Source organism: Python bivittatus, unplaced genomic scaffold, assembly GCF_059951505.1.
Source record: "Python bivittatus isolate LINGU-HERP-01145 unplaced genomic scaffold, Pbiv_v1 ctg000850_np1212, whole genome shotgun sequence".
Lineage (NCBI taxonomy): Eukaryota > Metazoa > Chordata > Lepidosauria > Squamata > Pythonidae > Python > Python bivittatus.
The window spans coordinates 63,425,669-63,438,133 of NW_028277112.1; the positions used below are offsets into that span (position 1 = coordinate 63,425,669).

Consider the following 12,465-nt stretch of genomic DNA (forward strand, 5'->3'; position numbering starts at 1 on the left):
AATAATCTCTGAATCAGAATATTTTAAATAATGTAGACACTGGAACTGAGTACTGGTTGTACTCAGTACTTACAAACAGTACTTACTGAAACAGGCTGTACTCATTGAGTAGTCAACCCCTTTAAGCAAATGCCCACCCTTAATTCAGTATAGGTACACTGTTAATGCCTGAGACTAATTCAGGACTAAAGTACTGAATTTAGTGCTCTTAGTATGACTAACCTTTACTGATTAGTCTAGGAAGCTAGTGAAATTATTATTTTTTCACTGTACTCAGTTCCACATCATAGCAGAATGAACCATGACCTTTGTGAGAAAACATTCATGTTGTCAAAAACAAAGAGCGTATTTCTGCAACAGTTATTAAGCATGCCTTCGTATATAGCAAAGTCAGAAAACAACATCACAAGAGAGTAGAATTTAATTTTACAGGAAAGCATAGATTCCATGCAGGCTTCCAGTCTATATGACAGTAAAAATATAAATCTAGGCATGTGGGCCACTGAAGATCAAGCTCAAATACAAAATTCCCAACCAGGCTCTTTTGGGGATCAAAAGCATATATGGAATCACAGGCTGACCATAATACTTGTACACCGTGTGCACAATTATTAGGCAAGTGAGTATTTTGACCATATCATCATTTTTAGGCATATTTTCCACTTCCAAGCTGTATAAACCTGAATGCTTATTGGATATAAGCATATCAGGTGATGTGTATTTGTGTAATGAGGGAGGGTGTGGCCTAAGGAAATCAACATCCTATATCAAGGTGTGCATAATTATTAGGCAGCTTCTTTTCCTCAGGCAAAATGGGCCAAAAAAGAGATTTAACGGACTCTGAAAAGTCAAAAATTGTAAAAAGTCTTTCAGAGGGATGCAGCACTCTTGAAATTGCTAAGATATTGGGGCGTGACCACAGAACCATCAAATGTTTTGTTGCAAATAGTCAACAGGGTCGCAAGAAACGTGTTGAGAAAAAAAGACACAAATTAACTGCCAAAGATTTGAGAAGAATCAAACGTGAAGCTACCAGGACCCATTATCCTCCAGTGCTGTCATATTCCAGAACTGCAACCTACCTGGAGTACCCAGAAGTACAAGGTGTTCAGTGCTCAGAGACACGGCCAAGGTAAGGAAGGCTGAAACTCGACCACCACTGAACAAGACATATAAGTTGAAACGGCAAGACTGGGACAAGAAATATCTGAAGACAGATTTTTCAAAGGTTTTATGGACTGATGAGATGAGAGTGACTCTTGACGGACCAGACGGATAGGCCCTTAGCTGGATCAGTAACGGGCACAGAGCTCCACTTTGACTCAGATGCCAGCAAGGTGGAGACGGGGTACTGGTATGGGCTGGTATTATTACAGATGAGTTAGTTGGACCTTTTCGGGTTGAAGATGGACTCAAAATCAACTCCCAAACCTACTACCAGTTTTTAGAAGACACTTTCTTCAAGTAGTGGTACAGGAAAAAGTCTGCATCTTTCAAGAAGACCATGCTGTTTATGCAGGACAATGCTTCATCGCATGCATCGAAGTACTCCACTGCGTGGCAGGCCAGTAAAGTCCTCAAAGATGAAAAAATAATGACATGGCCCCCTTTCTCACCTGACCTAAACCCTATTGAGAACTTGTGGGCCCTTCTCAAACAGGAGATTTACAGTGAAGGAAAACAGTACACCTCTCTGAACAGTGTCTGGGCGGCTATGGTTGCTGCTGCACAAAAGGTTGATCGTCAACAGATCAAGAAACTGACAGACTCCATGAATGGAAGCTTATGACTGTTATTGCAAAGAAGGGTGGCTATATTGGTCACTGATTTTTTGTTTGAAATGTCAGCAATGTTTATTTGTAAATTTTGAGTTGTTTGTTCATTATTCTCACTTTAACAGATGAATATAAACAAGTGAGATGGGGGAATTTTCATTTTTCATTTAGTTGCATAATAATAATTCTGCACACTAATAGTTGCCCAATAATTGTGCACACATAGATATGCTCCTAAGAAAGCCAAAACCTCACTTTTACTTTCTTAAATATTCAGGTTTGAGGTTTATTAACATTTTGGATTGACCAAGAGCACTGTAGTTTTCAATAATGAAATTCATCCTCAAAAATACAACTTGCCTAATAATTGTGCACGCAGTGTATGAATTTAGCAAATACAGAAACAACCCCATTCCCTCCAGATTAGTCAAACTATTGGACAGTACCGGGTAGTCTGCCATTGATTTAGCAGAAGACAACTATCACTGCTTAAGAAATATTTCTTTATTTCCAAGGTATCAGAACTTACTTTAATTCGAGGCATAGTGACAGTAGGTGCCTTGGCTTCTGCTATAAAAGCATGAATTGTGCCTTTTTCCACCAGCTGTGTTGTATATGGCATGAATTGTAAACCTTTTGAACCAAAAACAAAGTCATCTCTCAAGGCATCAATCAACACTATGACTACTTTTTTAAAAAGAGGGGGTATCTCCTGGGTCCAGTTTGATGTCAATTCTAAAACAAAGAAAAGAAACACATAAGACACTAATCCAAGCCAATACTTAGTCTTCACTGCATACTGACCTCAATATCCCATATTTCCTACAAATACCTTCAGAGATCAGAATCAACAAGCCATAACTGATGGTAATAAATTTAATTCTGGCAGCTGTCGTTCGTCCCTTGTTTCCAACAAGTTTGGCAACTTTTTAATTATTGTTAATAATATCAACATTGATTTCTGAGCACCTTAAATCACAGGATAAAAAACAGTGAAATGTGGCAAATGGGGAAAAACTATAGGGAGGGTAAGTGAACTGTGAACAAAATATTGTAGAAACTCAGTGTGTTTCTACAATACTGAGTATTATTATAAGTAATATCTGCAGTTTTCCTCCTTACTTGTTGACAGGAAGCTGCTGTTTCTCAGCCACTAGATACATGATCAGAAGCATGTCTAACGTCTTCTTCCTGAGGCTACTAAGAAACTAATATTTGACAACAATTTACAGAACCCATGGAAAGAAAAATTAGTTTCTTAGATTGCAAGAACTAGCCAATGTACAAATCAACACAAAATATTTTTGAACAACCCGTAGAATAATGAGACATATAGAAAGGATGAATAGAGCATCAATCTGTTACTAACAGTCAGGGCACTGTGGGACAACAGGCCTAGGAACACCATCTATGGCAGTCTGCAAATAAACTCACACTTGTTGCAGCATATATACATGTACATTCCAGCTAGTGAAAGCACACTGATTTATTTGGATAACAAAGGGGGTGGAAAGGGAAGGAAAGAATCAAAAATGACAAATTAATCCAAACAGACATGGGAAATGTCCCAACTAAACAGAACAATTGTCTATAATAAATCTCAGAAACTTTACCATATGCTGTGGTGTATCAGGAAGTTCTAACTTTGCAAGAGATTATTGAGAATATGAAATTCACTACATTAGATTATTGTTTTCAGGGTTTGAATTCACTTGGAACGTATCCTTAGTTTGCAGCTTAGTTTGCCAGCTTTGCTCTACCTGAATTCTCAGTAGACATGATTATAAACAAATACATTTCAACAAATATGACAAACATAGTGCTGCGGAATTGTTACCATCCCAGAAAAGCATAAGGGGTGCTTTCAATTTGCATGAAGCTTCAATGCCCCTGTGTTTGGGGAAAAGTGTGCAAAATTAGTAAATCAAGGAAAACATCTACAGTGGTGCTTAAAAGTTTGTGAACCTTTTTGAATTTAAATATTTCTTTATAAATATGACCCTAAAACATAATCTGTTCTCCACACAAGTCCTAAAACTAGATAAAGAGAACCAAATAAACAAATGAGTAAAAAACATTATACTTGTTCATTTATTTATTGAGGAAAATGATCCAAAGCTACATATCTCTGTGTGGCAAAAGTATGTGAACCTCTAGAATTATCAGTTCATTTGAAAGGGAAATTAGAGCCAAGTGTTTCAGTGTGAGTGTGGGAGATCCTGTATTATTTAAAGAACAAGATTCTGGATATTCACTATCAAAGTCTGATCTTCACAGCACAGGTATGTGGAAATGTGTAATGGGTCGAACAAAGGTGATTTCTGAGGACTTCTGAAAAATACTTGATGTTCACCAGGATGGAAAAGGTTATAAAATGATTTCCAAAGAGTTTAGACGCCACCAAACTCCACTGTCAGGCAGACCATGTACAAATGGAGGCAATTCAACACTATTGTTATCCTCCCCAGGAGTGGTCAACCAACCAAGGTCACATCAAGAGCAAGGCGTGTTAATACTCCGAGAGGTCCCAAAGAACCCCAGGGTAACGTCTAAGGAATGAAAGGCCTCTCTTGCATTCGTGAATGTCAGTGTTCATGACACTACCATCAGGAGAACATTGAACAACAATAGTGAGCATGGCAGGGTTGCAAGGAGAAAGCCATTTCTCTCCAAAAAGACTACTGCTACCTGTCTACAGTTTGCAAAAGACCATGTGGATAAGTCAGAATTCTATTGGAAGAATGTTCTGTAGATGGATGAGGCCAAAATAGAACTTTTTGGCTTGAATGAAAAGTATTATGTTTGGCAAAAGGCAAACACTGCATTTCAGCATAAGAACCTTATCCCATCTGTGAAACATGGTGGTAGCAATATCATGGTTTGGGGCTGCTTTGCTGCCTCTAGACCAGGATGGCTTGCCATCATTGATTGAACTATGAATTCTGAATTGTACCAGCAATTTCTACAGGAAAATGTCAGGGTACCTGTCCATGAACTGAAGCTCAAGAGAAAGTGGGTCATGCAGCAAGACAACAACCCAAAACACACAAGCTGTTTAACCAAAGAATGGTTAAAGCAGAAGTTAATGTTCTGGAATGGCCAAGTCAAAGTCCTGAATGGAATCCTACAGAAATGTTGTGGAAGGACCTGAAGTGGGCAGTTCATGCGAGGAAGCACACCAACATCCCGGAGTTGAAGCAGTTCTATAAGGAGAAATGGGCTCAAATTCCTCCAAGCCGATGTGTAGGACTGATCAAGAATTATCAGAAGCATTTAGTTGCAGTTACTGCTGCCCAAGGGGGGCACACCAGATACTGAAGGCAAAGGTTCACATACTTTTGCCACACATATGTAGCTTTGGATTATTTTCCTCAGTAAATAAATGTACAAATATAACATTTTTTACTCCTTTGTTTAATTGGGCTCTCTTTATCTAGTTTTAGGACTTGTATGGAGAACAGATCATGTTTTAAGTAATATTTATTCAGAGATATTGAAAGTTCAAAAAGGTTTACAAATTTTAAAGCACCACTATATGTGAATGTTGTCCCATTAATGAGGACTAGTAAGGTTTACCTAAATGGCAAGAAAAAAAATTCAAAACAACCCCAGAGGCGTTTTTCTGTTTGGTTAATATGCAGTTTTTGAGTGAAAAGGCCAGAATTAAATAATCTGTCCAAGACTCTGTTATTTAATGACACGAGAAATTAAAATGCAGCCACTTCAATAATTAATTCAGTGAAGGCTAAACACTCTGATTAATTGTTTTCTTGCTTATTTTACTGAGTCTCAAAGTCTCTTGAGACAGAACTAGTATACCTTTGACTGTAACACTGGGAATATGCTGAAACAGAATTGTTACTGGCTCATTCCCTGAAGTATTTCAGACATTTGCACACTTTGACAGCTGCTGAAGCTTCACCATCTCCATGGAATTGTTGCTGATATGCAGTAGCCCTTGAAAGGTGTGAACTCCCACCTGACCCAGCCCCAGAGGGCAAACAGCATAAGAGAGCACTGCCTCTTAGCCAGCATAAAAGCAAGCAAGGTGTGATTGTCAGAAGTAGCCGCTGCTTCCAATTGCTTATCTGCTCTGCCTTTGTGAGATACAGTAATAAGGGCCAGGCATCTCCATCCAAAAGATGATGGGTGAGTGGGGAAACACCACCACCTCACTTCTGTTCTTGCCTTTGCCCACTTAATCTGAGAGGCATGCAAAGCCAGGGAAAACATACAAGTAAGAGACAGCTGTTGCCTTGTAGAAGCTGCAGAGCATTCTGGGTAGCATATTGGTCCAGGACTTTAGAGGGAATATGATGTAAGGGGTAGGGAATAGAACACCTAGCACAAGCAGGACAGCAGTCCCTTACACAGGAGAGTATTAAGAGCTATTTATTCCTCCAGGAGCATGTCAGATTTTGGGGAACAGTTCCAATTCCCCAAAGAATCTGGTCTTACTTACCACTTCTTTTATTAAATGGATTGCAATTTACAATTGAGAGAATGCTTACCAAATTTGTAGCTGATACAAAGCTAGGAGGGGTGGCTAATACTTGGGGGAAGAGGGAAAAAATTAAAAAGACTTAGGCTAAAACAGTGGGCAAAAACACATAGAATGAAATTTAACAGAAGAAATGTGAAGTCATACATCTAGGTAAGAAAAACGAAAGAAACATGTACAGAATGGGGAAAACCTGGCTCAAAGGCAGCATGTGTGAGAAGGACTTCAGTGTACCGGTAGAACACAAGCTGAACATGTCCCAACAGTGTAATGCAGCTGCAAAGAAGGCCAATGACATCTTGAGGAGCATTAAGAAGAGCACAGCATCCAGATCGCAGGAAACAATTATCCCGCTCTACTCTGCCTTAGTCAGGCCTCATCTGGAGTACTGTGTTCAGTTCTGCACACCCCAGTTTAAAAAAAAAAGATATTGATAAACTGGAGCAAGTCCAGGGAAGGCCTACCAAGATAGTGAAAGGACTGGAAAACAAGTCCTACAAGAAATGGTTAAAAGATCTAGGACGTTTAGCTTGCAGGTTGAGAGGCGACATGATAGCTGTCTTCAAATAACTGAACAGTCACATTGTAGAGGGTTCAGACTTACTGTCACTTGCTGCAGAGGCTAACTAACAGGATGAAACTTCAAGGATATAGATACAGATTAGACATTAGAACTTCTTGACAGTAAGAGCTGTCAATCAGTGGAACAGGTTAGTGCATAGAATGGTTTCTTCACTTTCACTGGAGGTTTTCAAAGATAGACTGGATAGTCGTCTAGCAGGGATGTTGTAGTGAATCAGAGGATGGGACCTGATGACCTCTTAGGTTCCTTCCAACTCTACAATTCTACTATATACAACCAACATCAAAAGTTATTTTAAAAAATCAGTTTATTTCTAAACCAACTGAGTTACAGTTTGACACCTATTGTTCATTTTCTCCATTGTTTTTGGACTTAATTCTTGAAACATTAGCAATTTGTATTAGGCAATCTTGAGATATTATTAGTATTGCATTGGGTGATTCTGAGTATAAATTATTTTTATATGCTGATATTCTGACAACATTAGATAATTACTTTACCTCCTGGCCTAACTGGATATCAGTAGTTCAACAATTTAGTAAATATTCAGGTTACAAGATTAATTAGGAAAAATCTAATTTACTTCCTTGGAATCTGGTATATTACTAGATCAATGAAAAAAGAAGGGTTTTATAATCTATACACAATATGTTAAATATTTAGGATTATATGTACCAAAAGACATTTCAAAACATGTGGAAATTAATATGTTAAATGCTGTAGATAAGATTGCTATGAATATTAATAGAAGAATTAAAATTCTATTAATTGGTAGAGTAAGAGCAATGATTAAAAAGAATATTATACCCTGATTAGTTTGTTTTCAGAGACATTCCAATGTTCATTCCAAACAGATATTTTACTCAGATATTTTAGTTTTATTATATATTTTGTTTGATGTAATATTTTAGTTTTATTATATGTTCTGTTGTTTGATGTCCCTGGGTTAAGAACGAGGATCTGTTCCCAAGTCTGTCTTTAACTTGAATTTGTATGTAAGTCAGAACTCATACTTGCAAACAGGCTGCCTATTGTATTGTTGAAGGCTTTCATGGCCGGCATACGATGGCTGGTGTGGGTCTTCTGGGCTGTGTGGCCGTGTTCTTGAAGTTTTGTTTCCTAACGTTTCGCCAGCACCTGTGACCGGCATCTTCAGAGTGCAGGAGCACAGACAGGAGCAGTTCTCTCTGTGCCCAGGGTGATGTGACCCTTTTGTGGGTATTTATAGAGATCTGGGGGGGGGGAAGGGGGGGATATGTGTGGGGGGTTGAGTTACTGAGTGGCTGCTTGTTTTGGTGTCAGAATCTGTGTGTATCTTCCTGGGGATTAGGCTATTTGACACACACATCAGCATCAGTCAGAAAATGAGAAGCCAGGACTGGGACAAGATTGACACCCTAACCTACAGGAAAATGGAAAAGGATATCATTGACCACACAACCAGGCAAAAGCAAAAGTTTAACAAATGCCAAAACAATCAGCCCAAACCAGCGCTGCATTGTCATCAATTTGACGGAACGCCAACTCGTGCCAGAAGAAACCGCCATCCTAGCCAAGGGAGGAAACTTCGCAATCACACCCCCCAGAATTCAGCCACTCAGTAACTCAACCCCCCACACACACACACACCCCTCAGACCCCCCCTTCCCCCCCCCCTCAGATCTATATAAATACCCACAAAAGGGTCACATCACCCTGGGCACAGAGAGAACTGCTCCTGTCTGTGCTCCTGCACTCTGAAGATGCCGGTCACAGGTGCTGGCGAAATGTTAGGAAACAAGACTTCAAGAACACGGCCACACAGCCCGGAAGACCCACACCAGCCATAGGCTGCCTATTACTAAAAATGGTGGATGGCATTCTCCTTCCTCAAGCCAACGAACCACTGAAGCCTCGCAATGTTTTCACGAATCGCTGAAAACAGGTTGTATACTAAAAACGTGCAGCTTTAGCAGTTCATGAAGACATCGCATGGTTTCAGTGGTTTGTCAGCTCAAGGAAGGAGAATGCTGTCCACCATTTTTAGTAATGTGTACCCCATTCATAAGCATGAGTTGTCTGTAAGTCAGACGTTCTTAACCCAGGGACTTCCTGTATACAGAATTTTGGTTTGTAAATAAAATTGAATAGGTTCACAATTTGATTGTCTATGAGGTCACTGACTTAATTTCAGTGCCTCCTGTAGATCCTTCTGATTTGTTTCAAAGATGATTGTTACACATTACATTAAGTATAAGACCTGAAGCAGCAAGGAACACAATATAGATGGAAAAGGACACAATAAGAACCAATATAAAGCCCATCTGAAGGCCTTTTGTTGTGCAATATGAGCTGTAGAAGACCAGGCTTTTTTTTTTTTTACATATAGTGCAACTACAAATGCATGCTTTCAGAACAGCAAGGGGGCTGTCTTGGACCCTCACCTCCTCCCTGCATAGCCCTATCACAGAATCTGTGTAGGCTTGTGACACATTTAATAAGACTTTGCCTCCCAAATGAACGTTTTTATTGTGCAAAACTGAATAGTACCATTGAAATAGAGTTAATTACGTTAAGTACACAATACTCCCTCTTCATTTTTTCCTTACAACCCTGTGAGTTAGGTTGGGCTGAGAGTCTGTCACTGGCTCAAAGCATCTAGTGGGTCTCAGTGACTGAAGGTGGACTAGAACCTGCATGTCCCCATTCCTAATCCAACATCTTTATCACTACACCATAATGGCTTTCATTTTAAAACTTTTCTTAAAATATTTCATTTAAAAAATAAACATACAGTAGTTCAACATAATGGTATATATAACAATGAATGTTAACTTCAAATGATATTCTATGCTACTTCCTAATACAGGAATGAGTGACAAGTTAATACAGTAACTGATTTTTTTCCCCCTAAAAATGTAAAGATAAAAAAGATCAATGAATAAAGAATTTGAGGTTATCCAGTAAATTTAAAAAGTGTTGATAGTCATTTTCTTTGCATATCAAGGCAAAAATATTTCAAACATCCACAACAATTAATGGAACTCCTAATGACTTCACAATAAGTATCTGTTGGACATTCCATCTTGATAACAATTAATTTGAAATTAAAGCTAGTAAATTGTTTTCTATGATATATTAATGATCATGAGATATGAGATATGTTTTATTTAGTACCTGGATGTTATTTTTTTTGCTTTGTAAGCCACTTAAGATTAAATTGACTGGTATGGCATAAAAGCACTTTGAATAAATAAACTTCTAAAAATGAAACCTAAGTACTGAAGAGTACATGTTCAGGTTATTTCAAACAAGAATGCACTTTTATTAGAAATAATTACAGAAACTTCCTAGTTAGCGAATACAATTGTGATCAAAATCTTTAAATTAAGCTTTTCTGATTAGTGTTTTAAATTAAATCCATCCTGAAGCAGCTTTAGACTGGCTTCTGAGAGGCCTACATGGCTGGAACCGCACTCATCAGCCTAATGGATGATTTTCGCTGGGGATCAAAAGAGGAAGTTCTGAAACTTTTGAATTAGCAACTTTTTAAACCTTTGCAGATAGTTTAAGAGATTTGACAATAGAAAGCACTGCTCCATAATAATTTCAGATGATGTGGCTAGGAGACAGATGCTTTTTAAAACAGGACTATCCTCCCCCTCTATGTTCTATTTTGTCTCCAATGCTTTTCAATACCTATATATAATCAAAGCAGATTACCAGAAGATATTAAACTGGATGCTATCAGTAAACTAATAACATATAAACGTATTTCTTTGAGACACTTTCCTATAATAGTGTTTCCTGGAATGTCTGTCTACAGTCAGTAATGGCTTACATGGGGAATAATTTAAAAGTGAATACAGTCAAGACAGAAATGGCTACAGTTCCAGAGAGGTAACAGATCTCCCTATTTTGAATTGGATCACCCTTTCTCAGAAAGACAAGGTATGTAGTTCAGGGTCACTTCTGGATCTGAATTTCTCTGGGTCCCCAGACAAAGGCAACAGCCAGTCCTGCTCATGATCACTTTTGGGTGATACACAATGTTTTCTTTTCCTGGAAGAAAGTGACCACATATACTGATACTCTCCATATTTGAGTATAGTACTATAATATGTTCTTCAAAACCTGTTTTAGCATCTAGACCAGAAGCTTCTGTTGGTACAGAACTCAGCATCTCAGCTAGTCTTGGAAAGAACTCAAAGAGACCACATTATACACATACTAAAAACATCACATTGGCTTCCAGATTGTTTCTAGGTGAAATCAAATTGCTGGTTATTATCATACAAGCCCTCTATGGATTTTGTCGGGGTTACTTGTAAGAACGTTTTCTACAAGTCCCCTCCATGATGTTCACTTACATTTGCTTCAGGCTCATCTTGTGGCAATTCAGGTTCAAACCTCCGTAGCCACTCTGTTGAGTTGAGGAGGGTACTGTACCAAATTATTTTAAAAAGGCCCTTTAAATGCCCTTTTAAGCAAGCCTTTCATGGTTGATTTTCAGGATCACAGGTTTTCATTTCTTTCTTTTTTCTTTTTTGTAAAACACAGCACAATCTGGGTAGTTGGCAGTACAGGAAGCTAAACAAGAAAGCCGCTGCTCCCTTACCTCCTCTCCCTAGGCTCTGTAACTTTCAGGTGTGTGCTGGCTGGGTCCAATATCCACTATTGACATGGCACATAATTTACGTTCTACCTTGGATTATTAGTCCAAGGCCTACTACCTCTTCTTCCTTACTTTGGCCCTAATCCTCACCATCTTGTTGCTCAAGGAAAGAAGGAAGGCACTCTCCCAGGGAAAAGAGCAGACCTGCCAACCTTTCATTCTGGCAAAAACCACCATTTGCCCAACTGTTCGTTTCACCTGCTGGGCAGGCAGGTTCCTGACGCCTCTGTCTCTCCGAGTGGCAGAGCAACCAAGGCTGAGCCGCTCAGGGCCAAACCAACACCGCTAAGCCCAAGCAGCCCGGAGGAGGAGGCTTCCTGCAAGTGCAAACGCCTCTACTCCTCGCAAAGCCCCCTTTCTGAATTGCAGGGGTTGGCCCGAATAGGCCACAGCCTCTCCACCACACCGCCCCCAGAGAGAAGTCAAGCAGGTGGGCCAAAGGGAGTGGACGACCTCATTCACCCTGCGCCTTGCTTGGCAGGCTGGCGGGGCGATATGCCATGGAGAGAAGTGAGGAACGATTTCCCGCCCAACTTTGAACGGGCCTGCCAACCCTCTCTGGCAACCCCGCACATGCCCGTCCCGGAGGTTCTTCCCGGCAGAGACCCCAGGAAGACAAGCGAAGGAGAGGCGCTGTACCTGTGTCAGGTGGCTCTGGCGGCAACCGGTTGAAGGCCCCGCTCCGAGGCAGCGATTTGACCGGCACCGGGAAGAAGCCTCTAATGAAAAGCCCCACGCCCAAGGCCTGCACGAGCAGGCAGGAAGACGCAAAGACCCCGGAGCGCATCCGTATCCGCATCCTCCAACTCCAGCGCGAGCAGGTGGTCCGGGAGGAAGGTGGGCAGGCGACGCACCTGCGCGCAAGCAGCTCCCTCCGGCGGGCCAAGCGGGCGACAAATGAGGATGGAACGAAAAGGCAGGCCATCACAATAGGCCCAGACGCCTAGCTCGC

General features: G+C 40.2%; 1 protein-coding gene across 1 annotated transcript in view; it reads right to left on the reverse strand.

Annotated features, from left to right (window-relative positions):
- Positions 1-12,446, reverse strand: part of PIGG (phosphatidylinositol glycan anchor biosynthesis class G (EMM blood group)) — a 73,025-nt gene extending 60,579 nt beyond the window's left edge. The window contains exons 1-2 of the mRNA XM_088130100.1: positions 12,153-12,446; positions 2,305-2,510 (exon numbers count right to left, since the gene is read on the reverse strand). Coding sequence (XP_087986226.1) covers positions 2,305-2,510; positions 12,153-12,438 — 492 coding nt within the window. The 5' untranslated portion in view covers positions 12,439-12,446. The remainder of the gene's footprint in view (positions 1-2,304; positions 2,511-12,152) is intronic.
- Positions 12,447-12,465: the final 19 nt, after the last annotated feature.